Source organism: Macrobrachium rosenbergii, chromosome 52 (assembly GCF_040412425.1).
Source record: "Macrobrachium rosenbergii isolate ZJJX-2024 chromosome 52, ASM4041242v1, whole genome shotgun sequence".
Lineage (NCBI taxonomy): Eukaryota > Metazoa > Arthropoda > Malacostraca > Decapoda > Palaemonidae > Macrobrachium > Macrobrachium rosenbergii.
Window position 1 is genome coordinate 16,888,207 of NC_089792.1, and position 26,943 is coordinate 16,915,149.

Consider the following 26,943-nt stretch of genomic DNA (forward strand, 5'->3'; position numbering starts at 1 on the left):
GATCATAGTTATTACTTATAAACTTGATTTCAAAATATTTACGATATCTTAACAAACATAATAATGTTTAGTAATAACAAAAACACAGGTCAGTACATTTAAAAGTAATAAATGATAATTGCAAAATCATGTATAAGACTTTGACAGACAAACTAAGAGATAGCACTGATATCTTGTTAAGTCTATGAAATACTAATAAAAATTAAGTTATAAAATACTGGTTTGGTGAAAAAATTGTTTCAAGGGCAGTCCCATCATCTAAAGTCTGACACTGTTACTGCAAATTCTGTTACATATTGATCTGTACAGTACTTATGAATACACATACCTTTGAACATTTCATGTGATTACATCCTTCATTCTTCTGAATAGGACTCTTGCAATTTGGACAAGCTTTTGAGTTAGTGACAAGCCATAAAAAATTAGCTGCATCTTCCGTCTCACCCGAATTAATTCTCAACTCCTCAGGCTTCACCTCAGCTACTTTTCCCTGCCACTCAGCCCACTGCTCACATCCTGATGGAGAGTGTGCTTCGCCAAGACATTCCCTTTTAAAAGAAAGAACATTAAACTTATGTATAATCTAACATAGTGCTTTACACAACAGACTAAAATTGAAAAACAAAAGTGTTTCATCACACACCCATCATTTTTACATGGCCTATTCATGCACCTACACAAATCCCAGACACCCCATTCTGAGAAGAGAAGAAACATGACCTGATTCCTACAGGTCCCTTACAGTATAAGCAAACCATTAATCATTTAATGTGCTAACCAGTTTTGAGCTAAAAGTATTTCTCCCAGACTTTTACTTGGTTTTTGGTTCAGTCCTTGCTTTATTAACCTTTGTTTTTTATTGCCCTCCACTGTAAGAATTTTGGAAATGCTTTTGTAAAAGATTTCTTTAGTAAAATTCCATATTTTTGGGGCTTAACATTACACCAAAATAAGGTTTATCAATTTGTTTTCAGAACATTAAGTACTAATCATTTTTTTGTGAGTGGCCTTAACTACTCAGTATATTAGTAAAACCACAATAAAGGAGTGAACCAAATCCATAAATGGCATTCTCTTTTGGCAAAAAATGTTAGTTTTACAGCTAGTCATTGTTAACCCAACACTTCTGTTTGTGATTCTCTACAGTTACTTTTTAATCATCTAATTATTAATGCTGCGATGATATTCACATTAATATTATTATTATTTTAGAAGAAGACACTCTTTGAGGTAAACTTCATTGAAAAGAATGGCACTGTTTGCCGGTGAGGTTATATCCAGAAAACAATTTAAGTGTTAATGATACAAAGTAAATAATGCTTAATACGTCCTCACGGGCTGACAACAGAGAAAAAACTGAAAAGTAAACAATCAATGCTTGAATCACCCAAAAGGTGATGGGTAAATAGACGGTTCACACTAAACGATTCTACTCATTTTTTAGTTTTCACAATCTATTGTTCTCCTGCCTGACATGGGAATTACAGGTATCATAAAGATTCATTTCAAAAACTTAATATTAATTACCAGGGAGCTGGGTGTCTACCCATACAAGAACAGTGCTTTAAGATGAGGGCTGGTTTAAGGGGAACTGAAGTGTCTGAAATGATTATGTCCCATGAAATGGTCCATTTATATGTAATGTACATGTAATGGGCTTGTAGTGAAACAAATGCAATTTATATTACTTCTTTATTCCTGTGTAAAGGACACACACAAAAGCTACAATAGCAAAGAAAATAAATTTTGCTAAAGCTGCAACAGCACAGAAAATCAATTTTGTTAATCAGTATAAAATTTCTGACTTATGGTCACTTTTCAACCAAAATGAAAGTCAAGCAATTTATAACAGAACAAATAAACGAAATGTCTGACTTCATGCTGAGAAGTACTGAATCATTAAAAAGAAACTTGAATTCAAACTTACCAACAAAAAAAATGTCCATTGCCACAGTCTACAGCATGAGAAGTTTTTGGTGGTGGTTTTGTGTTTGGGATATAAAATGGTTGTGTTTCCAATTCAGCCTCAGGGAACATAACAGCTCGACCACATCCAGGAAGGGGGCACCACTTGATTGTCTTGTTTCTCTCAACAAATGCCTGATAAAAGACAATGTAATCAAAATCAAATTACAGTACTCAAAAAATCACTTATGAATCAATAAAAAGATAGAGAGGCAAGCAAAGACACTATGTGTGTAAGTTATTGTAACACAATGCATAAATGTAATTATATCTTGTACACATGCACGCATACTAAAAAATCTATAACACTTTATTACTGTATTAAGTACAGTATAGTACTGAACAGTACAACATTAAGTCCAATAAAAAATAAATGAGAGAGAGAGAGAGACTACTGTTTCATAACATGATGCACAGAGGAAAGCACTGGTCATACATGTGCATGTTTGTTCACCATCCACCCTCACAGACACAGCCAGGAAAGTGCCAGTCCACACGAATGCGTTCGTTTGTTTGTTCACTGTCCACCTTCAAAGGGACAAACAAGAAAGCCTTGGTTGCATGCATGTGTTTGTTCACTCACCATCCAATTCATCTAGCGTATTTAGTGGGTTATCCACTAGGAACAAGGATAAAGATCGTCTGTTTGGGTGTGCTCAATCCACTGTCTGATAACCCTATCATACTTACTGGATTTCCACAGTAAGTACAAAATATTTGTATTATTTTAATTGGACTCCAGCGAGGCCACTAAGTAATGAAATCTGCTAAGTTTAGGAGCCACTTTTCTGTTCTGCATGAGTAAATGCCTGGCTTACTGCATTTTGAATCAAAATTGTTAAATTTATTAACACTATACAAACTCCAGCAAGAGAAAATTTGTATTCAATTAACTTTTTAATTAGTATTCTGTATTGTACTCAATTCTATGGTCAAAGTTTCTCGTATTTGGTGAATTCTAGAAAATGTTACACTGTTGCTGGTAATGTGTAGTGTGATGTACAATAGTTAGGGTTACAGAGCTTTTGTCAGTGCTGAGAATGTACAGAATTTTTTTTTGTCATTATGTACAGTATTCCTTAAAGGGTAAGCTCCTCACTTTTCTAAGTGTAAATTCTTGTTTATCCTGTGATTCACCTCATATTTCATCTTACGACCATCCAAACACCTATTTGAATATCCAACTGAATCAACCATTTTCAGTCTTAAACATCCATACTTATATTCAGTACACCATGTTCCCGGCTTCCATTTGCACTCACAGCTTTACTCTTGCTTATATTCATCTTGAAACTCTTATTGGTTTCTTGCTTGACTTGGTAAGTCAACAATGAATTTGCAATTTATCACCGCCATGTTTCAATCAAATGCAATAAAACAAAAAACTTACTTGAATATCGAATTGTAGGTACTTTCTCGCCATTTCTGGGCTGACCATCTTCTCTATAAAATCAACATCAACCAAAATGTTACATCCAACAGCAGGACAAAGAATGTGATGAGCACCTCCTTCTTGAATTTTCAGAGTAAGATAACTTTCCCAGCAAGTAGCACAAAATTGGTGTTCACAGCTTGTGCCACAATGTTCACCTAGTTCCCACGACTTCATCTCTCCATAGCAGATTTCGCACTGTAAATGACAAAAATAACACTGAAGAAAATTTTGTTAGAATTTACGTTCTTAAAATAAATTACAATAATGTTTCCAAATCTTGTAAAATTACTGGTACATTATTGTACAGTACAGTAACATTGAATAAAATATTAACTACATATCACTACTACATGGGGTTGTAACAATAACTCCATCAACAACTTCATTATTTACAACATTAGCAATCCTCTATGCAAACATACAGAACAGCGATTCAACACCAATTTTTACAAAAATTATGAGTGAGTATAATATTCAGTTGAATGGTGCTACAACATAAACATGGTTAATAACAACAGGACATGAACTTATTTCTACAAACCTGTAATGTATAATTATTTCAAAAGAACTCATTACTTTACAATAGCATAAGTCTTCAGGAGCATATGCTCCAGACATGTTCCCAAAGGAGAGTTCTGGCTTCCATTTGTCAAAGTATGAATCAGGGCTCCTAAGCAGCTCTTCCAGTAGAACTTATCATCATCTTTGTGTCTTGTTCATGTTCAACACCAGCAAGCTCATTCCTTAAGATTTAAGTCACATCTTACTTCATTTAACCATTTCTCAACTAATTTAATCTATATAGTAATTATTAATTTCCCCTAGCTTGGCCTTGGAATTTTCTCTTATTTTTCACTCGCTGAACCTTTTCATGTGTGATCATTTTCTCCCAGCTTGGATCACCTGCCATAAGTGTTTGGATCTGTTAACCAACAAATGAAAGATCTGTGGAGTGTTTGTTTTCTTTGAATAGCCAATCTGTTTATTTGTTTTCTGCTAAGCCTAGCCACTCTACAGTACAATGAATGTAATTTTCTTAAGGTATTTTTGAATAAAGAAAAAAAAAACTTAAGAAAATTAAGGTATTTTTACTTTATTCAAAAGTGAGGTGTGTTTTTGCAAAGTTGAGCATTTCATTTTTTCTCTAAGCTAGTGTTAGCATTTCATTACTAAATTATTCACTTACATAATTTTATGTTCAACAGCATTATGTTCAGGGTCACTAATTCTTAATAATGATGTGTTACTTATGTGCCATAACTTCATAAGTTTTCTACAGTATCCCTTATTCTTTTTGTTTAGATTAAACCAAATTTCCTAGAGTATCCTTTATTCTTTTCATTTAGACTAACCTAAATTTCCTAGGCATTCCATAATTTTAATGCAAATATTTCAGTATATTACAGAGTTAAAAGTGCATCAACACTGCTATACTGGTGCTCTGAGCAGAGTGCCAGAGTTGTATGGCTAATATTGTAGCTTGTGTGGGGGAGTTTGTACCCAGGGTCTGACTCGTGGCTTTGCAAAGATTTATCGTTATTTCGATGATGTTTTCTAATTCTAGGAAGTGGTATCAATGCCCTAACACCACTGACGAGGAGGGTACTTCCTCTGCACTGAAATTTTACTCCAATTGCAGATCAATTTCATCTAAAAAAATCTGCAAAGCCATAAGCATCAGCCAGTACATCTAAATTTAATAAAAGCTTAAAATATTCTTATACAGGCAGTCCCCACTTGTCTTCAGAAATACTATCTTGCTTTTTGGTAGGAGATCACAGCACCCTGGGTAGTAATGGCATCAAAGAAAATTACCAACTCTCCATATTTTTACCTCACAGCCAATGACTCTCAGGCTCTAAACACTGAAGTCAAGTCAGTGACACAGCAGAATGCTATAAAAGTCACATGAGACTAACAAGGATTCTAAAGTTGACAGTCTCTTTTGTAGTTCTCAAGTCTTCAGGTGGCTGGAGACATTTCAACCTCTGTTCTCTTAAACCCTTACTTTCTTTTGACTTTCAAGTTAATAGCCTTGGTGCATCAATTCAATCTGAATGTGAACCTTTTGGCTTCAATAACCTTAAGAGATACTACTTCAGGTTCTCATGCATTGTACCTCAAGAAAATATCTTTGGTTCTTGTGGTAAGACAGGCTAAAGCCAATCGCATGGCAATAGCTGGCCCAAGTTACAGTCTGGCTTACAAGCATTGGTGATGACCTCTTCTGCAGCAGAACTTCCAGAGCACTTGCAGCATCTTGTTAATATCTGCCAGTTGCTGAGCCTAGTTTTCAACTATGAAAGTCAAATCTCTTTCCAGGACAGCCATCTAATAAGGGATGGTTATGGATCAATGACACTCTTCACAATTTTTTTCAGAGCCCAATTCACCAGGCCAGCTTTGGTTAAATTAAAGCTAACAGTACATCTAACATTTCTATAAAAGTAGATTCCTCATAACTGTTTCTGCTTGAGGTCCCTACTGTATGTCAGTTGGTTGGCATCAAGGAATTCAAACAATCATCCAAAACCATGTCACAGGTCTTGAGGTTAACAGGACATCCAACACTCCTAGAAAAGCAGGTTCCTCAAAGTTGTTTTTACTTGAGGCACCTACTGAATGCTAATGGTAGTCATTGAGAAATTCCTAAGCTCATCCAAAAGCATTGTCACAGAAGTCTTGATAGACCATTGTGGTGAGACAAGGTCAAATTAAGGCATAGCCTACATGGTATTTGGAGCCAACTGGCAGAGCTTATAGTGTACAGCAACTCCATTTAGTCATTAACAGCCTATCCTAACCAATACTTTGTAATTATCATTCAGCTTGAAATATTAATTTACTAATCATTCAACTAAAGAGATAAACTTCCAAAATAAACTGCTTTTTAAAATATGTACAATACATTATTGTAAAATATACCTTGCAGCTGACTGCAATAATTTTACCTATTTATGACTATAAAACATCTAAAACACAAAACTCATACAACATAATATAAAGACCAGAAACATCTTTATATTTCTGTTTTACCAAAAGTTACAAAACACGGCACACCTACTATGGCACCTGCTGCTCTCTCTGGTACAGCAAATAATAATACAGTACAGGCAGTCCCCGGTTAACAGCGGGCTCAGTCAACAGCGCTTGTCTAGTGACGAAAATCAGCAAATTTTGGTGCCAATAATTGGGTATTGGCACCAATACATACCTAAGAGGGGAGCAGATAACTGAACATCAGTGCTTTTCAGCACCGATAAACCCCAAAAATCAACGAAAAGGCACCGAAAATCGCCAATTTTTGGTTATCGTCACATGCTCAGAACAAAACAAAACCCTCTGAGAGAGAGAGAGAGAGAGAGAGAATGACCAGTTACACTTACAGAAATGCTGAAGGATCACTGCATACTCATATAGGTGAAAGCCAGAACTCTTCTTTTTGACACTTTTAAATTACCTTTCTCTTAAAATTTTATGACCCAGCACAACAATCCCTATCTTAGATAAGCTTATAATATGCCAATAGAGGAGAAATAAGAATACTCCAAATTTACATAAACAACCAGCATGGTTCTTTCAGTATTGTACTAATTTGGTAAAAATAAGCAGTTGGCCAAAGATAAGGAGAAAACAACCTCACTTGCTCCAATGCATCATTCTCCTACCATTATAAACCAGAGTTGAATTATGAAGAATTTATATTTCAGAAAACATGAATTGTTTCCTAAACTATAAATGTCTCCCAACAAACTATCACTTTACAAATGCCAAAGAACACATTGGGGAGGGAGGGTATCCAGATGTCTTGTGTTGAGACAGACACAAGAATACCATGAGAACTTATGAGCTATCTACTAACAGTGCATCCTGTCAAACATTTGGAGGGTCAAAAGTCAGAAATTACAATTAAAAGTAACTAAAAATACTTATAGCAGCTTAACCTTTCAACAATCACATTTCTCTGAATTACCATACTTGTCATCTAGGGAGATGAATCAGCTGAATAACTATCACTGTGTAAACTTGAGCCTCATATGAACTGTTACAGCATTTGCATGCTGGTTGAAAAAACTGGTTATGAATAAACCTAAATGGCAAAATGTTCTTACAAATGCTGTGGAAAAAAGAATGTACTGCAAAAGTACCTAAGTACGCTAAACCTAGCTACCCCTGTAGGTCTATAATTTTTACAGCCTTGCACACTGTTCCACTTGGTGGGACACCATTAAGGAGATTGAGACATCGGCACAGACACTCATAAACAATGATTTCTCAAATAAAATGGCTGGGCAACAAACAAGAATTAAAATAAACAAGTGGTATACCAATGAAGAAGATGAAAATGGTGCAATAAAGTTTATTTTTATGAACCATATGAACTGGCAATACCTGGAGGAAAAGGCCAATAAAAAAAGATAATAAAAGAAAATGCCAATCTAACAATAGAAGTTGAGAGTATCTAGGTAACATTTACGATAAAAATATGAAAACCAGCCACCTCATCCTGAAGAATAACCCAACATTATAGACACCTTTGAAAAAAAGTAGTGTCATTAGCGTTACCTATGAGTTTGCATACCTGGTGGATGGATGCTACCACTCATACATAGTGTTGACAACTACCACATTATCAAAATGTCTCTTGTTTCATCTACAAGAAGGTGCCATATTTAATCATTATAACCATATAAACACTGGAGGGAACCAGAAAGGGAAGTGTAAATTAAGACTGTAAAAATTATAGACAGCACCAGACTGCCAATGCCATCAGTTTCTTGAATCATTACATATCATAGGAAAAAAGAAAACCGAATTTTTCCCAATGATCAGAGAGAGAAACAGAGAGAGAGAGAGAGAGAAACAGAGAAGGCAGAGAGAGAGAGAGAGAGAGAGAGAGAGAGAGAGAGAGAAAAAGAGAGAGAGAGAGAGAGAGAGAGAGAGAGAGAGAGAGAGAGAGAGAGAGAGAGAGAGAGAGAGAGAGAGAGAGAGAGAGTACTGCTATCCCACCACCAGAACAAACTCCCATCCCTGGTACAACAGCAGGCAATAACATAATAAGAAAAAGGAAATCGGCCGACATTAAAAGCAACGCAAGAAGAAAAGAAAATAATTAACAAGCACTGAGCACTTGTGAGGGGAAAAAGATAAAGATGTACAAGCAGCCCCACACTGGAACAAACCGTTATATCAGTAATGCCTGTGGATCATACACCAGCAGAAACCCCCAACCTCCCCCATCATTAAAGCAAGGAAATCCAAATGCCTGCAGGCTTACAACATACATCCCCCCAAGAGCGGCAACGGACCAATTAAATTTTGACCCGCCAAGACATTCATCCAACCTTCATGCTATAAATACCTCCCCATCTTGGTATTTCAATCATTCTCTCTGTCGATGAACATCTGCATGAGTGTCAAAATGTAAGAGTAAAATAAACAATATAAGCAGAATATCTTTCCATGTCCTTTGGAAATTTATTATACCACCTACCTATTGGCAAAAAAATATATGAGCAGAATACAGAAGACTCTCTATGAGCTAACTGCCGTTGGAACAGCAATTGTTCTCAATAATAATACTAATAATAATACTGTACAGTAATAACATCTGAGAACTTTAAAAAGTCATCAAATATGGTAAAATGCAATACAAAATTATAACTACTGTAAGCAACAGATGTGAGCGTGTCTGTGCTTTTGTAATTTTGTTACCTGATTTTGTAGCAGGCACAGAGCTACCATAATATACAACATCCTTTGGTCTCATCATCTCTCTAACTCTCAAATATTATTTATAACAGGTTATTAAGCAACAGACATACCACATTAAAAACACAATACTACACATTTTATCAAAATCTGCGCATGTGCTGGACTATAGCTAGGAATTCTTCAATTGGGTTGCTAATGTTTAGCTTGATGTCTCTTTCTTATACACACAGCTTACCGATTGACTTCAGGACTACTAAAGATATTTTAAATAAGCTAAAATTCTTATTTATTTGGTATGGTATACAAAAATTTGCAAAAACATCTTTTTCACTGTTCCATGATTGTCACAAATATAATCAGCAGTGTTGGCAATAACAGTGGCACAGTTGCCTTTCCTAGGATTTATAGTTTTTTCCAGAATTATCTGTTTATCATCAGATATGTATTTAACTTTGTTTTCTGTATCAAAACGGCCTTACAATTTATATACACAGTAATGTGGGTCTAACCACCTTACCCTGGCAGTAAGAAACTTTTCCCAATTAAAGAAACTTTAAGGAAAATAAAAGAAAATGTGCTTTTCCAAATACAACTGTGTATCTTAATTCACCTCACTGAAACCAGAAATTTTATGCGAGCTACCCAACATCTCCCAAATTCAGCAAAATTTTGGGATGAATTTGACAGAAACAGACTAGTGTGTAGTGAACTGTAGTTTTGTGTACTACATTGAGGGTAAGCTACATTGTTTCAAGTTAAATTGAGGATCTACTGTGACAGAATCTACTTTATATCATTTCAATAATTCTAATAATATCCAACTACTATATAAGAAAATTATAAAACTTGTCTTTCCTCAAAATAAAAGCCATATTTGCAAGTACCAATAGTTATCACTAGATAAGGGCTATTCTTAGAACAAAACACAATTACATGCCATGCATAGTTACATACAGAGCTACAACACATCCTTACTTTGACAATTTCAAAAAAGATGCTTACCAAATTTTCGTTATCTCCAGATAAATCGTCATCTTGCTCCATACTTTCACCAGGGATATGTGGAGGAGGGGGAGGAGTAATAACGGAGCTGGGCGGAGATGGAGTAACCATTGGAGGTGTAGGGGCCACTAACTGGAGTGCAGATGCTGGAGGAGCAATGCCTGCTACTTCACAGCAATGCACAGCATTTGTCATCCATTTTTCTAAGAGTAGTGCTTTGGACCATTCTGAAAAATATAAAATTTTTATTATTATTTATGTTCCATGAAAACAATCTATTTATTTTTGCTCTGACGGCAGGCAGTAGTGGAAGAACATCAATGAATTCCTACCATCACATTATATGAGATCACTTTCACTACCTGTCGCTTATCAACTTAAGATACAACTGTATAACTGGCAACCTGTATTGTAACTATGCCAACTGGAGAAGCTGTGAAGATGGAACCCTTAATTAAGAGGTATTTATGGAATAAAAAAAAATTCTACAAATTCATACAAAACGTATGTTAAATAACACCTTGGGAGGGCAACAATGCTGAGTAGCTGTTCAGCTCACTTCTCCTAATTTAAAGACTTTGGAAGATCTCTTTACACTTATAGTACTTAGTACTGGGATTTCTCAGTTAAGTATATCTTAGTTTAACCAGACCACTGCGCTGATTAACAGCTCTCCTAGGGCTGGCCCTAAGAATTAGATTTATTTTATGTGGCTAAGAACCAACTGGTTATATAGCAAAGGGACCTACAGCTTATTGTGGGATCTGAACCACATTATGACGAAATGAATTTCTATCACCAGAAATAAATTCCTTTTCGTTCTTCATTAGCAGTAACGCTTAGTACCCACCCCTCCAAAGAAGAACTTAGGATTTCTCAGACATAAACTCATGTGAAGTAACATTTACTTTCAATAACAATGGTAAATTGTGCCTGACTTATCCGACTTACGAAAAACAGTGATGACTCTGTATTTCAGTAAGTTGGCTTTCAAGGATATACTGTTCAGAAGAAACACACACATATATATATATATATGATGTATGTATATATATATATATATATATATATATATATATATATATATATATATATATATATATATATATATATATATATATATATATATATATATATATATATATATATATATATATATATATATATATATATATATATATATATATATATATATTATATAATATGTATGTATGTATGTATATGTGTATTTTTTCATGATGTTGCCTTGTAATATGTATATCATCCCATAGTTTTGATATATTTACTCTTCTATTTATCATGTATTATGTGTAATAATAATAACTGTTGAAGTATCATACGTAGTGTAATGTCAGATCTCAAAAGAATTAATGCTTTAGATAACAGCATGATTTAGTTAGTAATACGTTTTAATAATAACGTAGTATGTGACCCATATCATGTCCCATAGCAACAAGCGTTCTGTACTCATGATGCTGTGTTTTGGTTTGGTTGTTGTCGCGAGGATAACGAGTTAACTAGTGTGGGAATAGCAATCGAGTAGTGGGAAGCTTTGTCCCATACAAGAAAAGACGAATTATTTTACAACGTTTCATGTACTGTTCTGAAAACCAACTTTGGTTCTTCGTCTTTGTTTTGAAAGTGTGCCTTTTGTGGCTGGCCAGTCACTGTCTGTTTTGATTGTGTTGAGATTTTGTTAAGAGCTTTGTCCAATATGATTTTCTACTCGAATCATATATGCCTTTTTGAGAGTAAACACACGTATATCGATCAATCAAGTCATGTTTGTAGGATTGTGTTGCTCTGATCATGTATTGTTCTGACATCGCCTAGTTGTTTCATTTCCCACTGGAATAAAAAAATTTGCTGATTCTGATTTTAGAGATAGTTAAATTTGGTTCCCTCTCTCTCTTTCTTCAAAAGAGAAAAGTTAACGTAAAATACTTGTGTGGTCACTGGTGTTAATCTTGGCTTTTTAGATCTGAGTTAAGGAAAATTGTATATTTCTAATGGCGCCTGACAAAAGTGTGTTGTGTTTTGTGGATTTTGCACAGGTTTTTACAAGCTTGTGTAAGGTAGTGTGAATGTTACTTATTATTACCATGGTATAATAAGGTACATTAGGGAAATTTTGCTTTAGTGAAATTATTATAGATGAAGCTGTTGTGTATTTTTGTGTGTTCTTTATTTGTAATCTCTTGATTTTTTTTTCACATTTTATATTTTGGTGATTTAACATTTATTTACTTAGCATTTTGAATATTTCTAATTTTAGCATTTTAAAGTTATTTTTTCTTTTCAAATCTTGAGTAATTTGATAGTTTAAATTTTGCTTGACTAAATACTTCCCCGAACGGCGGCTTTAATTGATCTGGTTTATGGGGCTTTATTAGCGAGATTTTCTCGCCGATTTCAAACCGATAATTGGGTATTGGCGCCAATTACCTAACAGAGCGGCCCATAACTTCGGCACTTTTCGGCACCGATAGTTTCGCCGAAATTTTTGGTTAGTGGCGATTGATCATCACACCCCCAGAACGGAACCCTTATAACTGAGGACTGCCTGTAATTTCTTGATAAATTAAAGTTTTGTGAATTAGTTTTGTTTAATAATTTAACTCAAAAATTAATTAAATTTTTGTGTCATTTTCAAGTAATAGTATATTTTTCAGATTGTAAATTTAATTATAAATTCAAAAATAAATTTTTGTATTTAATGTTTTTTTTAAAAAACAGTATTTCATTTATTGACCACCAGTGAATAGGATTAATTGCATGCATAAGGCAAAGTGATAAACATATTTTGTTCCTGTAGTTTTGCTGAAGTGAATTAAAACCAGGGAAACAGAACTGTTTGATGGAATGATGCCTTTTTACTCTAGTATATTTCTTATTTAAATGTTGATACCCCACACTTGTTCTGATAAACTGTTTGATTTTCCACATGATTAATAAGTTTTTTAAGGGGTCACTGTTGCCTTTAGAGTGCTCAGTCATAATTTTTATTGTTATGAAAGTTCAGGTATCTGGCTGAAGTGAGGTAAATTTTTGAAATCTATGATTAGTTGGGTAATAACCAGGTATTTGGTACACATCGTGAGAATATATATATATATACTATATATATATAACTTTAAATACCTGCCTTTCTTGGCATACAATCTACCTCTGATGCCAAATCAGAGGGCCAATTTCATCAACTTAGAAAAGAGCATGTGTAATTAGATCTACTTTATCCAACATAATGACTTATGTAATCTGCATCATTTGGAATTTAGTTTCAAACTAAATAAGGCAAATCAAACAATCAGCAGTCTGAATGAGATTTGGAAAATTGAATACACTGGCATACATACAAAAGTCAAATCATACAATAATCTAGCATCATCTGCACTGCCATTTGGACATAAATCATGGTATGACAATGATGCTACATCTTAATATTTTGTCAATTTGAGAATAAAGTTTCATGTCAAATGTTAGGAGTCAGATTGCAGCAGAGAGTGAAGCTTCATATTCTCTATAGCAAGAATAGGTGATAGCCTCGGTTGGGCTCCTAAGGACATCAGAAGAGTGGGAAGACCCAGACCCACTTGGATGAGAACTGCAAGATGGGGAGGCAGAAGGGTGGAGATTTGTGGAAGTGAAATCAAAGAGGACATGGGTGGCATAATTCCAAAGAGTTACTTAGAATCACACAGCAATGGAGATGATAAAAAGGTTATACAGCATCAATCAATTTATAAAGAAACTGCCAGATCAGTAAGAGAACCCATCAAGTTATAATACTTGAGTATTAGTGTTATTTTGTGCTGGCTGTCAATACTATGAAATTTTATAAGTAGAATAGGATGTACTATATCTATACTCAAATGCAATGTACTAAATTCAATATGTGAACTGTACTTCCCTGAAATTAAAAAGAGATAGAACAGAAATAGAATTTAGGCCGAGGCCAAGTGCTGGAACCTATGAGGTCATTCAGCGCTGAAAGGGAAATTGGTAAGAGTGTACTATATCTAAACTCAAATACACTGTACTAAACTCAATATGTGAATTGTACTTCCCTGAAGTTAAAAAGAATAGAACAGAATATAGAATTTAGGCAAAGCACTGAGACCTATGAGGTCATTCAGAGCTGAAAGGGAAAATGATAATATGAAGGATTTAAAGGTCTAACATGAGGAAAACTTTGCAGTTGCACTACAGAGGGTGGAAAGTCAGATGGAAGAAAGAGAATATGAACAAAGGTACAATAAAAGAAATGAGATAAGTTGCAGCTAGGGGGCCGAAGGGATGCTGCAAAGACCCTTAAGTAATGCCTACAGTGCATCACGTGAGGTGCACATTAAAAAGAGATGCAAACTTTGTCGATACTTGTACTGCAGGATTTGTGACAACAAATCTAGGACAGGTGGGTCATTGTTTTAGTTAAAAGCTGGCCTCATACCAGCCTGAGCTCTTTTTTTTTTTCAATACCTTTAAGTAAATTACAAACAAGAGATTTTTTCAAATCTTTGAAGAATTACAAACACGAGAAGTCTCCTTGTACTTTCTAATGAAATTAGTTAGTACATGAGAGCACAGACCACTCATACAGTCATTCTCTTAAAAGTAACCAAAATGTCTCCACAGCACTCTTCAGATTGAGAAACCCAGTCAAGTGCAAACTCAGCTATTTCCGAGATGTGTTTTATTTCTGACTGCCTGGGTTTTAGCAGTCCTGGATTCATGCCCAAGTCAGGATTATGAGCTTCTTCCTCATGTCACTGTGGGAAGGATCTGCTCCAAGACCTTCAATTTACACCTCTTGTCCAGATTTTAAATGTCAATTTTATCCCTTTTACACCTGGAGCTTTCTTTTGACTACTACTTTTGTTTTTACACTTATTTAGTACCTTAAAGTTAGATTATTCCAAATAAATTATTCTTTCTGGTTTGAAAATTAAAAGGTATGTGTGTGTGTAACCCCTTTGCAGTTCCATCAATATAATCAACAGTATAATTGGAAAAGGGGAAATCAGGACCTCAAACTGTCTTCAGTAAAAACATATAAATACTGTTTAGTTAAGACTTGCTGAGGAATGCAGCTCTCTGCTTCTGGGGCTAGATGAGACTTCACACTAAGAATGCAGCTCTCTGTTTTTGGGGCTAGATGAGACTTCACACTGATGTGTGTATAAATAATAATGATTACACTAAGATGAAGAGGCCTTTCAAGAAATCATTTCATTATACCCTTACTGGTACTTGGTCATTCCTGTGGAACCTCAAAGAATCTTTTGTCACTGCTTTTGAAATCTCTAAAGCAATTGACAACGTCCAGCTCTTTTATTCTGTCTTCTTGCTTATGCCTGTTCACCTGAAAATCAACTTTTAACTTATCTAATCATTCTATATCTGCTGTTGTTCACAAAGTGATACATCTGTTCCCTTCTCTGTCCTACATTGGCATCCTTGTATGTTCTGTTTTAACACTTTTAAACGTATCTGATAATGATTTTATTCTCCATGTCTCCTTTTCACCTGCTAGCTTTCTCCTGATCTCACTAAATCCTGAACTGCTCTTCTTGCATCTATCAAATCTTGTGATCTTATACAGAGGAAAGCCTGACTGCAATAAGATGAAATCAAGGATTCCAGGACACAATAACTACCTATTCCTGTATCCCTTCTTCCACTCAACTTTCTGATCCTGTATAATGAAGATATACAGTACTTCAACCTCTTACTTACATCAATGTTTAGTGTGTCCTGAGAAGATCCCATAGTTCAAATTTGTAACAGCTTCTTAAAATTTAGTTTTGTTTAGATGTTGTAAGTGCTTTGCCTTACCCCAGTTATAAAAGCTTTACACAGTCTGCATCTACATCTACTCGCCATGACTGAATAAAAAAAATGTACATCTCAATATCCCTACCCTCAATCTTTGTTTAGAACTTTCCACTATATGAGTGCAATTGTTAATTTGCTGAAGATATTTCTAATAATTTTCACTCTGGAATGGAATTGTGCATGAATGTATAAAAATAAGACATCATAATAGACGTGCCTCATTATATTAGGGTGTTTTGCTTTCTATTATCTGGTCCCAGTTACTTCAAAAATAACACCTCTGGTGAGTGGGTAGCTATCATGAAATCTCAAATGACATTCGGTGGCCTTCTATCACATCATTTGATGAACACTGGCTGACAGAACCATGAAATTAACTTAACTACCCTTTTCCCATCAAAGAACCATTTTTTTGAGCTATAATACTACAGTATATTTTTACTTAGACATTAAAATGTCTAAAAGTATTAAATAAAAATCCATTTTTAGGACTAACTGTTTTTGTCCCAAAAAATAAAAAACACAAACTCTTCTTTCTTCTCACGTTAAATTAAATTTAATTATCTGACTACCTAGGTACTAAGTATATATCTGACAAAGTGTGTGTGAAATGAATAAACCATTCTAGCAAATTATAACATAAAACATTAATAAAACATCAAATCAAACAGACTCCTAACTTCATTCTAAGCATCAGCCTAAGAAACTGCTCACCTTGACAGTGAACTTGGTCAATATGCACCACTTCTGGGAAAGGCTGTTTGCTTATAATGAAAATACAAACTAGTGACTCCTAAAGTTGACCCATGTGACAAATAACTTTTAAAATGCTAAGTACTTGGCATGACATCAATGTGTGAAGAGAGATTTAACGAGCACTAACCGTTATCCCTGAGTAAAGCTTCTGCAGTGAAAAGAGGAATGTGCAGCATGTCAGCTGTTTCAACTAATAACTGATCTTTAGCTTCTTGAAGATCTTGAGCACGAAGTCCAGAGTAAACTTCGCTATCGCAGTCAGTTTCTACTTCTGTTCCAACTAACTCCCCTTCATTTACACCATCACTACTGTCAGCCTGAAAAAAACGTTCAATATCTAAATAATAATGTCATATAATGTATGTCTAAAAATACTAATGTGAATAATGTTTCTTAAACACAAACTTATATTTTAGTTTGCATATACCAAAATCAAAGTGCTATACAGGCAGTCCCTGGTTTTACGATAGGGGTTCCGTTTTTATGTCGCGTCGTAAACCGAAAATCGTCGTAAACATAAAAATCGTCAAAAATCCTAAGAAAACCTTACTTTTAATGCTTTGGGTGTATTGAAAACAATGTAAACTACATTTTTATTGAGTTTTTCATTAAAAAAATCCGAATTTTCATTATTCTGCCATTTTGGAACCATGTTTCTTCCGTTGGATCGGCGTACGACACGTCATAACTCCGGAACATGCATCGTAAACCGATAGATAATTTCTGACGAATATATTTGAAAAGCGTCACAGCCTCCGAACGTTGTAAGCCGGACCCGTCGTAAACCGGGGACTGCCTACTAGTTGTATCAGTAACCTCTAACACGTTTTAGTGAAAGACTGCTATGCATGGAGATACATCCAATTTTCTCACCTTTAATATAACCGTTTATATAAAAATAAAGGCCTTGAGAAATAGAAGTAACGCTGACATAAAATAATAAACACTTACAAAACCATTCGGGACTCCAAATATGTAGCTACATCATGATGTGTTGATCTAACTGCTAAATCACATGGTGTCATTCGATCGTTATTCTCTATAAAAGTCCGGCACCTTGAGCAACCAGCAATTCCACATTTCCTTAACCCAGAGGCAGATGCATAGTGGAGGGCTGTATTTCCTTTCTGAAAGAGAAAAGAAAAACTACATCGCTACCTTGAATACCCACACACTTTTCACAGAATAACAAATTCAGTAATATCATATTCAATACAATTCATGGTCAAAATACAGTAGAAAATATAAGCTTTGATAACCATTGCTATTTACAATTAATCCAATTTTATATGACCAAATAACAACTTACTTTATCCTGTGCATTCAACTGTGCTCGTTCTTTTTCCCCATCCTGCATAACAGGGCCTCGCCACTGAAGTATCATAACAATACAAGTAGCTCTTCTTTCCTCAGCTGATGGAGATTTGGCTTGGCCAACCCGACATACACAGTGAATGGAGCTTTCATCATCAGCATTTTTCTTGTTGGGATTCCCTCCAAGATCACATAGAAAAGTCCTTCAAAGAGTATCAAACAATAAAAATTAGTTTTTGTTGTAAAAATATAAGCAGTGGTTGTCCCATTTGCCCCTTCATAAACCAAGAAATACAAATAATGCAGAAACCATTAGCAAATGAAATGCCTGACAAAAAGTAAAACGGATGGAAAACACTGGTTTTCTTCAAGGTATTCTCTGTAACAATATATATTGAAAATTCTTTCTTTCAGCTAAATCCATGCATATCTACTCAAGACACAGAAAGACTCTGCGGAGTTACTCAGAACCTACTTCCATTACATAGCTTGAATGGTAGCATTTTCAAGTTCTTTCCCACATTTATCAACACACCCACTTTTAAAGTTCCAATTAGTTTAAACAGATAACATCAGTTTTAATAAAAATATCTCCGGCAAAAAAATTAATTCTGGATACCTATCTCTTAATGATATCCTTACCAAATTTATTTATGCAATCTGAGTTGTGACTCTAAAATGCTAAGATTCATGGCTAGAGTTTGGTGGGTTGATCATGAAACAAATAAGGAATAAACAAAAAGACATGGTTTCCAGAGAGTAGATGGAGATCTCTGAGGTGGTTTGGTATGTGAGGAGAAGAGATAAAAAACCGTTGGTCAGAAAAGTCCTGAACACCTCAGAAGAGGGGAAGAGATGAAGACCTGGACCAGATGAAATTTGATGGAAAGTGAAAAACATGAGTGGAGAAACTAGTAAAAAAGACATCAATGATGATGAAAATAGGTATTACCTAAGTAAATGTTTCATTCCATGTTTGGCAGCATAATGTAAAGGAGTGTTGTGACTGTGACTCTCTCCATAGCTGGCACTGGGGTCAAGGTTGGCACGCAATTCTGGTGAACTCTGGAACACCTGGAAATATAAGACAGAACTTAATTTTTCTAAACAGTTTGTATACTGAATAACTACTGTACATTCCATAAACTTCATCTTTCACTGTAAGGGCAGTAGATATTGTACTCCCCAACTTACAAACTACTGACAGGGTGTCAATGATGCTTATCAATTCCCAAGTTTACAATTTGACGAGTTAATCTGCAGAGTCAGGGGATTAGATTTCTAGTAGAATAAATGGCCTTGCATCTTTACTGTATGTGTTAATGTAATCTTAACAATGAGTGGTTCATCAATGGGACCACTAAAAATGTTAAGCTCTGTTTCACAACAAAAAATTGATCCCCACTTCACTTGCTTAATTATATTTAAAACTGCATTTTCAGCCTTTCCTTTCCTTTTATCTTGCCTTTTGCTTCAGGCAAATCTCCAGACAATAGTGATACTGACAAAGTAATAACTAATTACCATTAAGTAGTTTAAGCAAAACTAATTCCATACAATAAGACATAACTTTCAAAGCACTACACTCATAAGACAACAAAGGTATAGTAAGAGTTGTGTCCAGGTGGGAAGGAAAAAGACTGAACGTTTTGAAATTAAAACAGGTTTGAGACAGGGATGTCTTCTACCTTTGATGATGTTTAATCTAATTTCAGAAAAATAATGCGGAGTATCAAGGAAGTTGAGGGTGGGGTCATCTTGGTAGATACAAATGCCAAATTCCTTGCATTTGCAGATGATGCTGATTTCATAGATACAGATATACAAAATATAAAACTTTTGTATATACAGCACCATTCAAAGAAACCGACTGCCAGAGTGGGATTTGAGATTAGTGAAAGTAAAACCAAAATGAAGAGATTGTCAAGGTACAACCAACAACAACAGAACAAAATATGGTAGATACAGAGAATGTGAGAGAATTTGAATATTTAGGAAGTAGCATGTTATCATCTAGAAATGAGATGGAGAGCGAGGTTCTGGCTAGAATTACAGCAGGGAATAGATGCTGCTTCAGCCTACAACATCTTTTAAAGATAAGAAACATCACAAGGTCTACCCAATTCAAAATTTACACCACCATTATCAGGCCAGCAATACCATATGGTTGTGAGACCAGGATGCTGACTAAATGGTTCTTGAAAGCAATATTTGAGTGGAATAACAAGTCCCGTTTACAATGTAAATGAAAGAGTTTGGAGAAGATGACACAACGAAGAAATAAGAGATTTAACTGGCTATATAAGATCGCAGAGGATATGTTGAGCAGGGCATGTGGTTAGAATGGAAGAGGGCAGAATGCCTAAAGTGGTCATGTAAGATTCAGTAAGGAAGAATGTCAGTGGGGAGACCGAGGACAAGAAGGAAAGAATGTGTTAGGAGATCCAAGAGAACTGGGAGTGGAGAATCCTGAGAATAACTGGAGAGATGCAGTACTCAACAGGGGGCCATGGAGAGGTCTGGTGCAAGCAGCCATGGGTCACCAAGAGGCCTGAGAGCCACCGGAATGAGTTAGTGAATACCAGACTCATCTCCAGTCAAGCACTGAGGTAAGATTACTGAGGCAGTGTCAATGCCTGATCATCCCAGTGAAATATCCAATGAGAGTTCTGATTCCACAGCTTCTTACCAGCATGGAAACACCTCAGGTTTTGTGTACAGTACTTGCTCTTTTCCACTGTCACTGGAAAACATGTTCCCTCTTTTACTGAAAAATAAGAAAACATTTGGAGAGGAAAAAAAAGCACTGGATAAGGAAAATTTCTGCCAATAACAATGTGCAGGAAAAATACTCCTGTAGAAAGGAAAACAGATGGCTTCCTTGAAAAAGGTCTTACCAGCTATATCTCTACTAATCTGAATTGTAAGCTTGTTTTTCTGCTTGACTAAAATATGGCAATCGTAATGTAGCCATTTTGATAATCATATAAATAAAATATTGCCTCTAATAGAGAGCATGGACTATCGCACAAATGTATGACCATGCTTGAGGGGGATGCTCTAGTGGCAGGAAAGAGACCAAAATTTAGAAGTATACTGTCAAATCAAGTCGTGCAGAGTCATGTTTATGACTCTGCCAGCAGATATGAACATGTTACCACTACAAACAGATCAATGGCATTTGTGGTTGGCATAAGAATTGAAATGAGAAGCAAGAACAAATTATGTCCTGTGAGTCAGCATGTGGAATTCAGCAGCCATTAATATGTTGACCAATTCAGACTGACCAACTATGCTTGGTCTGACTTGCTGTTTATCTGTCATGTATATCTACAGCATGTTACATTTTGTCAGTGGAGCCATCCCAATAATGGATTAGGATCCAACAGCTTTCTTATGAGGCTGACCACTAAAATAACAAAACAAGACAGAAACAAACAGACTGGGTATATTTTCCTACAACACCTCTAATACTTTCAACATAAAGTTTAAAAGAACTTATCTGAATTATGTGACAAACAACTACTATCATCAAAATACTGTATAACAGAACTTAACAAATAAGTTTATGCAAAATTATTAATTTCCTGAATAAATATATAGTGAAAAGTTTTATTTTGTAATAATAGAAGAATACTGAAGTTGATTTTCGTCCATAACTTTGATTTATAAGCACCACTAAGTCAAGAATTACACATCTCTTACCTGCATAGCTGCAAATTCATCGCCATGTTGCAGATATTTCTTGAACTTTGATGAGGCACTTCCCATTCTCCTCTGTGCTTGGGGCAGCTAGGCTTTATGCCAGTAAGCTCCACAAGCACACAAGCACAGTCACAGCCTTCCTTGGAAGACCAGCATCTGTTTCCTGCGAGCTGTAACAACAGCAGCTAGTTAATACATGAAACAGCCGTTGTCAGTAAATATATTCTACAATTAACCCCTGCATATATAAATAAAATACAACCACAGCCAATACAGTACCCTAAAAAGGTTCCCCTAAAATCTTCTGCATAACCTTAACACGATCAAGTGCAATCATTTCTGGGATGGAGGCACCTGATCCTTCTTAAAAGTGACAAACTAAATTATTCTTATATTGTGTATATAAAAATCCTCCATGCTATACTGGTCCTACAATAAATTTGAATGTGCACTGTATTTAGTGCATCTTTAAAACACAGATTTGAAATAAACTTCAGTTCCCATATCTTGACAATACTTGACATTTTTGGTATAAATTACCCATCCTTAACCAGGAATGCATTTGGATCCAAAAATACATGTTGGAGATCCAAAACAACAGCAAATATACCAAAGATCCAAGACAGCAAAACCATCAATCAAGGCACTTTCTAAGGGAACTTAGGAAGCACTCTTGAAGGATGTTTGACTGAAACTGTGAGGGGAGGGTGACCTAACAGAAACAAATCTTAAACACACTACTTTCTCTGCATCCATCATTATATGTTGTTAAGCTTATGGGACTTCAGCATAAAAGAGCTACTGAGCATACATGAAAATGAGGCCTCAAACGGAATTGTAAGCTACTGAACATCACCACAGCAATGAAAACCTTTGCTGGTCTCATAGGAGATGCACCTCTGCCAACACCATCACCGCCTCACTCAAATAATAATCTCATGACGGCATGCAGAACAAAGCAATAAGCCACCTACTAACCCCCTACTAATTCCTATCTAAAAGCACAGAAACTGATGAAATTTGAGGGACAACATCATGGATCTCACTAAGGAATATTTGATTTGATTTATGAATGTCTGGTCTAATGATCTGGCACTAGAATTGTTAGGCTATTCAGTACCACACTTTCTCCCAAGATGTCTAATCAAGTGTGCATTCTTATGTGCCATAGTACCACTAACACAAAGTCTGATCAGACTTAGAATAAGTATGGTAAAAGAAACAGACACTGACAGACATATACAGACACAGCTGTCGACTTTTTACCAAATCTGATTGAAGTTCACGAAACCATGTAGGCAGATGGTGTACCTTTTGTCATAGTCTTGCCTGAAATTCCTTTGACCATGTAAGAAGAGACGGACTGAATGACAGGCAGAAAAAACTGTCGATTTCTTTCCTGCAGATCTAAGCATGATGTCCTACCTCACCACAATGTCAAATGAAATCCCTTCAACTGTGTGGGAGGAGTCATAATAACTATTCAAGTAGAGAGCAACAGGCACTGATGAACACACTGACATATTCTTTTAATGGTATCTATGCTTTATTTTCTACTTTTTTACCACGTTTGACCAAAATCCTTTCTACCATGCTGGGGTAGCTGCAATGACAAAGTAAGCATTCAGACATAATCACATGTTTTTCTATGCACCAAATTTCACAGATACTCCTTCAACAATGTAGGAACAGTTGTACTGCCAAGGTAAGCATGACAAGATACACCTGTGGAAAGACAGAAGGACAGGTGCACAGACTGAAAATCTCCCTTCACGCTTTTCTATACATGCTGATGTACCTAGTTACCGAGTTTGACTGAAATCCCTTCAACCACTGAAGAGCAGTGCAATGACAAGGTAAGCACAACCGATAACAGGCAGGCTGACAATTCCTCTTCACGCACATCCCTGAATGAAATGTACTTTGCACCGTATGAAAGTTGCAATGATAAGACTAACAGACACACTAGTGGCCAGTGACAGCTAGCGGATGAGCGGAAAGAAAAACTATAGCCCTTAAACTTTTTCTCCAGGGGATGATGCGGGCCAGGAGAGTTCAACTGTCTGCCATGTTGGGAGCTGCTGATACATGACAAAAATACCAAGTTTATCAGTAAAAAACAGTTAGAAACTTCGCATTGCATCTTTGCCACTCTTCTGTGTCCACATATGGTACACTTTAAGGTAACGGTTCAAAAACACAAGGCCCACTAACAAGTTCAAAGTCGAGTCTCTTGGAGAAATTCTATTCCTGGCATGCAATACAACTGTCAAAAACTCAAAGGCATCAGTAGTATAAAAAGATGCAATTTCAAGTTTTCTCTTTTAGTTCAGGATATATTTCTTAACATTTAGATAGCAACAGATAGGTAAGTAAAACAATTATGACTTTAGGTTAGACTATGCAGGATGACGATAAAATAGTCCTATTATAATCATACAGCATTATCATTAACGTCACAATTAACTCAAACCAATGTCACTGGAATTAAAGGACTGATAAAGAGAGATTACTGCTAGCAATTATTAATAATGTTATTAGCATCTGAAAGGGGAACACATTTCATGACGAAAAGGCCATTTGCCAAATCTAGTTTCCAAGAGATAGAGTGACATGAAAAACGGAAAAAATCGAGAGAGAAAATACAATGAAACAGACCAAAGTAAAAAAAAAAAAAGAAATAAATCAAAGCTAAATAATAAATGCTAAATACATAAAGGAGGGAGGATGAAACCTTGAAGTGGTATTACCGGCCCTCGAGGTCTAAGAGCAACAACCTCCGTAACACAGCCAGGAAAGACAAGCACAAAAAGCACCTAAACTTGAAGATGCAGACGCAGTGAAACTCGCCTCATGCAATAACTCAAGAAGTAAAGGCACAAAAACACAACAGAGGACGTCCCCTATAGAAATGAAACTTGTGAAAGTTTTGACCATATAAAAACCAAGCAACCGTCTGCCCGCTACTGTTCCTCAAATAATTGTCTGTACTCAGGCATAGGATGACTTGATAGCCGCGAGCGAGTGGGAGACTACCCCCTTCCCCCGGTACGAGGATGGTTCACTCACACTCGGTAACCACAGCTGGAATATACACTTAACGTACCTCAATTTCGGATGGTCTATTCGCTGCCTATAAGCTCAAAAGGCGACTTAGACTGGCATCAAGGTCGTATCCAAGACACAACACAAATGCATAAATCTTTTAAGCACAGGGTATGAATTCAAACCAAGACTGTCCCAATACTGGTTTACAATTAATTAATAGTGATAATAATGTTTAGAGCGAGGACTCCATTTGGTGTATCTTAATTTTAAGGCAGGCTTGTATCACTTATAACACGTCATAACCGTGTTTATGATATGAAAAAATGTAATTACCAAAAAAAAAAAGTTGCAAATTTTCAATCAAACCAACATATCAAGTACACAGCCACACCTACTTCATCAAAACAAACTTGCTCAACTTGATTACCAGTTATGTAAACGGGCCTCTGGTCATAAATAATGAAACACGCTCATTACTATCATTCATAATGAGTTTACATTCCACGAAACATAATCATCACTAATCACCACTGAAAAAAATCAGAACAATTCTTAAAAAAAAACACACACACCTTCAGTAAACAAAGCAATGGGTATTACAAATCCACTGGAAATTTCTGCAGTCAGAAACAGCCCATTAAATATCTGACGGTCCAGATAAAAACATTCAACACACATCAGAAGAGTAACGTGGAATTTCCACACTGCCAGGGTCGTTCAACATCAGAGGACAACATTACAAACAGGACGAGGGAGTTTCCTGGTCTGGACTCTGCCTGTGGACTGCCCACTCAATCTTTGGCTCACTCATGAAGTGTAAGCTAACAGCCCCAATCCAGTTACCTCCAGCAAACAATTTATATTATTTATTCACCTCCAGCCCTTCAAAAATGTAAGCAGGAACCAAAATACTCATCCCAATTCTAAGCAGGATTTTTTCCCGTTTCATCGTAGAAGAAGGAAGGCATTTGATGTGATTGCAATATTAAATATTCAACATGTTTTCAAGTTCAGAACCTCCTTGTCTTTATATGAAATTTTGTGTAATTAGACACTAACAATCTGCTTCGCAAGACACCATTCCTATAAAATTTAATGTACAACTTTTCAGCGTCAAAAGAATTCATCAGCAACTCATTACTAACCAAACTTTAAATGTTTGAATCATGCAGATCAAGTTCACAAAATTTCAAATTCACGAAAAAACGCGTTGTCAAAAATTATCTATGTACCCAAGGGGCAAAGATTTATTTTGTTAAACAAAGAAACCTTGTAACTTCACAGTTTCGTGATAATGGAATATTAAACAATATTTTAACGCAACGCGACTAATCTGATGAGGCACACCTCTGAACAGTTATTTAGTGGTTCAGCAATAAAACTTAAACAAATGCAGTGAGTTACGAATTGTTCTTGGCAAGTTTCATTCACTGTAAAGAGATGAGCAATGAACGCGAAACTGACAAGTACTGCACAAACTACCTTTATTGCAGGAGAAAGGGTTTGATCAGGCGTCAACAACCTCACTGACTTTCAGCAGCAAAAGCACAAAGAACAGGAAACGGCCGTCTTCCTGACGGAGGCAAAACACGCGGACCAAGTTTACACTCAATACAACAAACAATGAGGAACTGAAGCATAGCAAAGGTAAACCAGCCATCACCAATGCGCACACACAAACAAACACATACACACACACACACATGGCTGATACACCTCCCCCCTTTCCCCCCCTCATCTTCGCTCCGCCCACATATGTGAACCAAGGACACCTACAGTTATGGTACCCGTTCGCACACATATTCCATTACAAAACCCTTATACAGGATTTGCATTCTAATGGCGACACGAGGAAGTAATGCACTTCATAATAAACAATTTGGCGGCGAATTCTACAAACTAAACAAAGCCATGCAGCCTTTCAAGGTCACATCCAAAACAGGCAAACGACAAAAGAAGTCCTTTTGTTCTCCGTACCATCCGTCAACTAATACGTCAAATTTTCTCTCTCGGTCGCTCTCTTTTAACTTTCCCACAACCTTACACGCGAAACTCGCATTTACAATTTCTTGCAGAAATTAGAAATAAATTAGTGATCGACATGAATCATGCCTATATCCTATCAGTTTCCACAGAGCATTAGTTTGATAAGAAAATATCAAAGTACA

General features: G+C 35.9%; 1 protein-coding gene across 1 annotated transcript in view; it reads right to left on the bottom strand.

The window, feature by feature from the left end:
- LOC136833859 (uncharacterized) overlaps nt 1-26,943 on the bottom strand; it is a 177,193-nt gene that overhangs the window by 66,874 nt on the left and 83,376 nt on the right. Inside the window, 11 exon segments of the mRNA XM_067096160.1 lie at nt 329-548; nt 1,928-2,100; nt 3,356-3,616; nt 10,118-10,344; nt 16,836-17,025; nt 17,665-17,756; nt 17,759-17,784; nt 17,786-17,835; nt 18,018-18,225; nt 18,975-19,096; nt 21,728-21,897. Of these exon segments, the coding sequence (XP_066952261.1) occupies nt 329-548; nt 1,928-2,100; nt 3,356-3,616; nt 10,118-10,344; nt 16,836-17,025; nt 17,665-17,756; nt 17,759-17,784; nt 17,786-17,835; nt 18,018-18,225; nt 18,975-19,096; nt 21,728-21,793 (1,635 nt within the window). The 5' untranslated portion in view covers nt 21,794-21,897.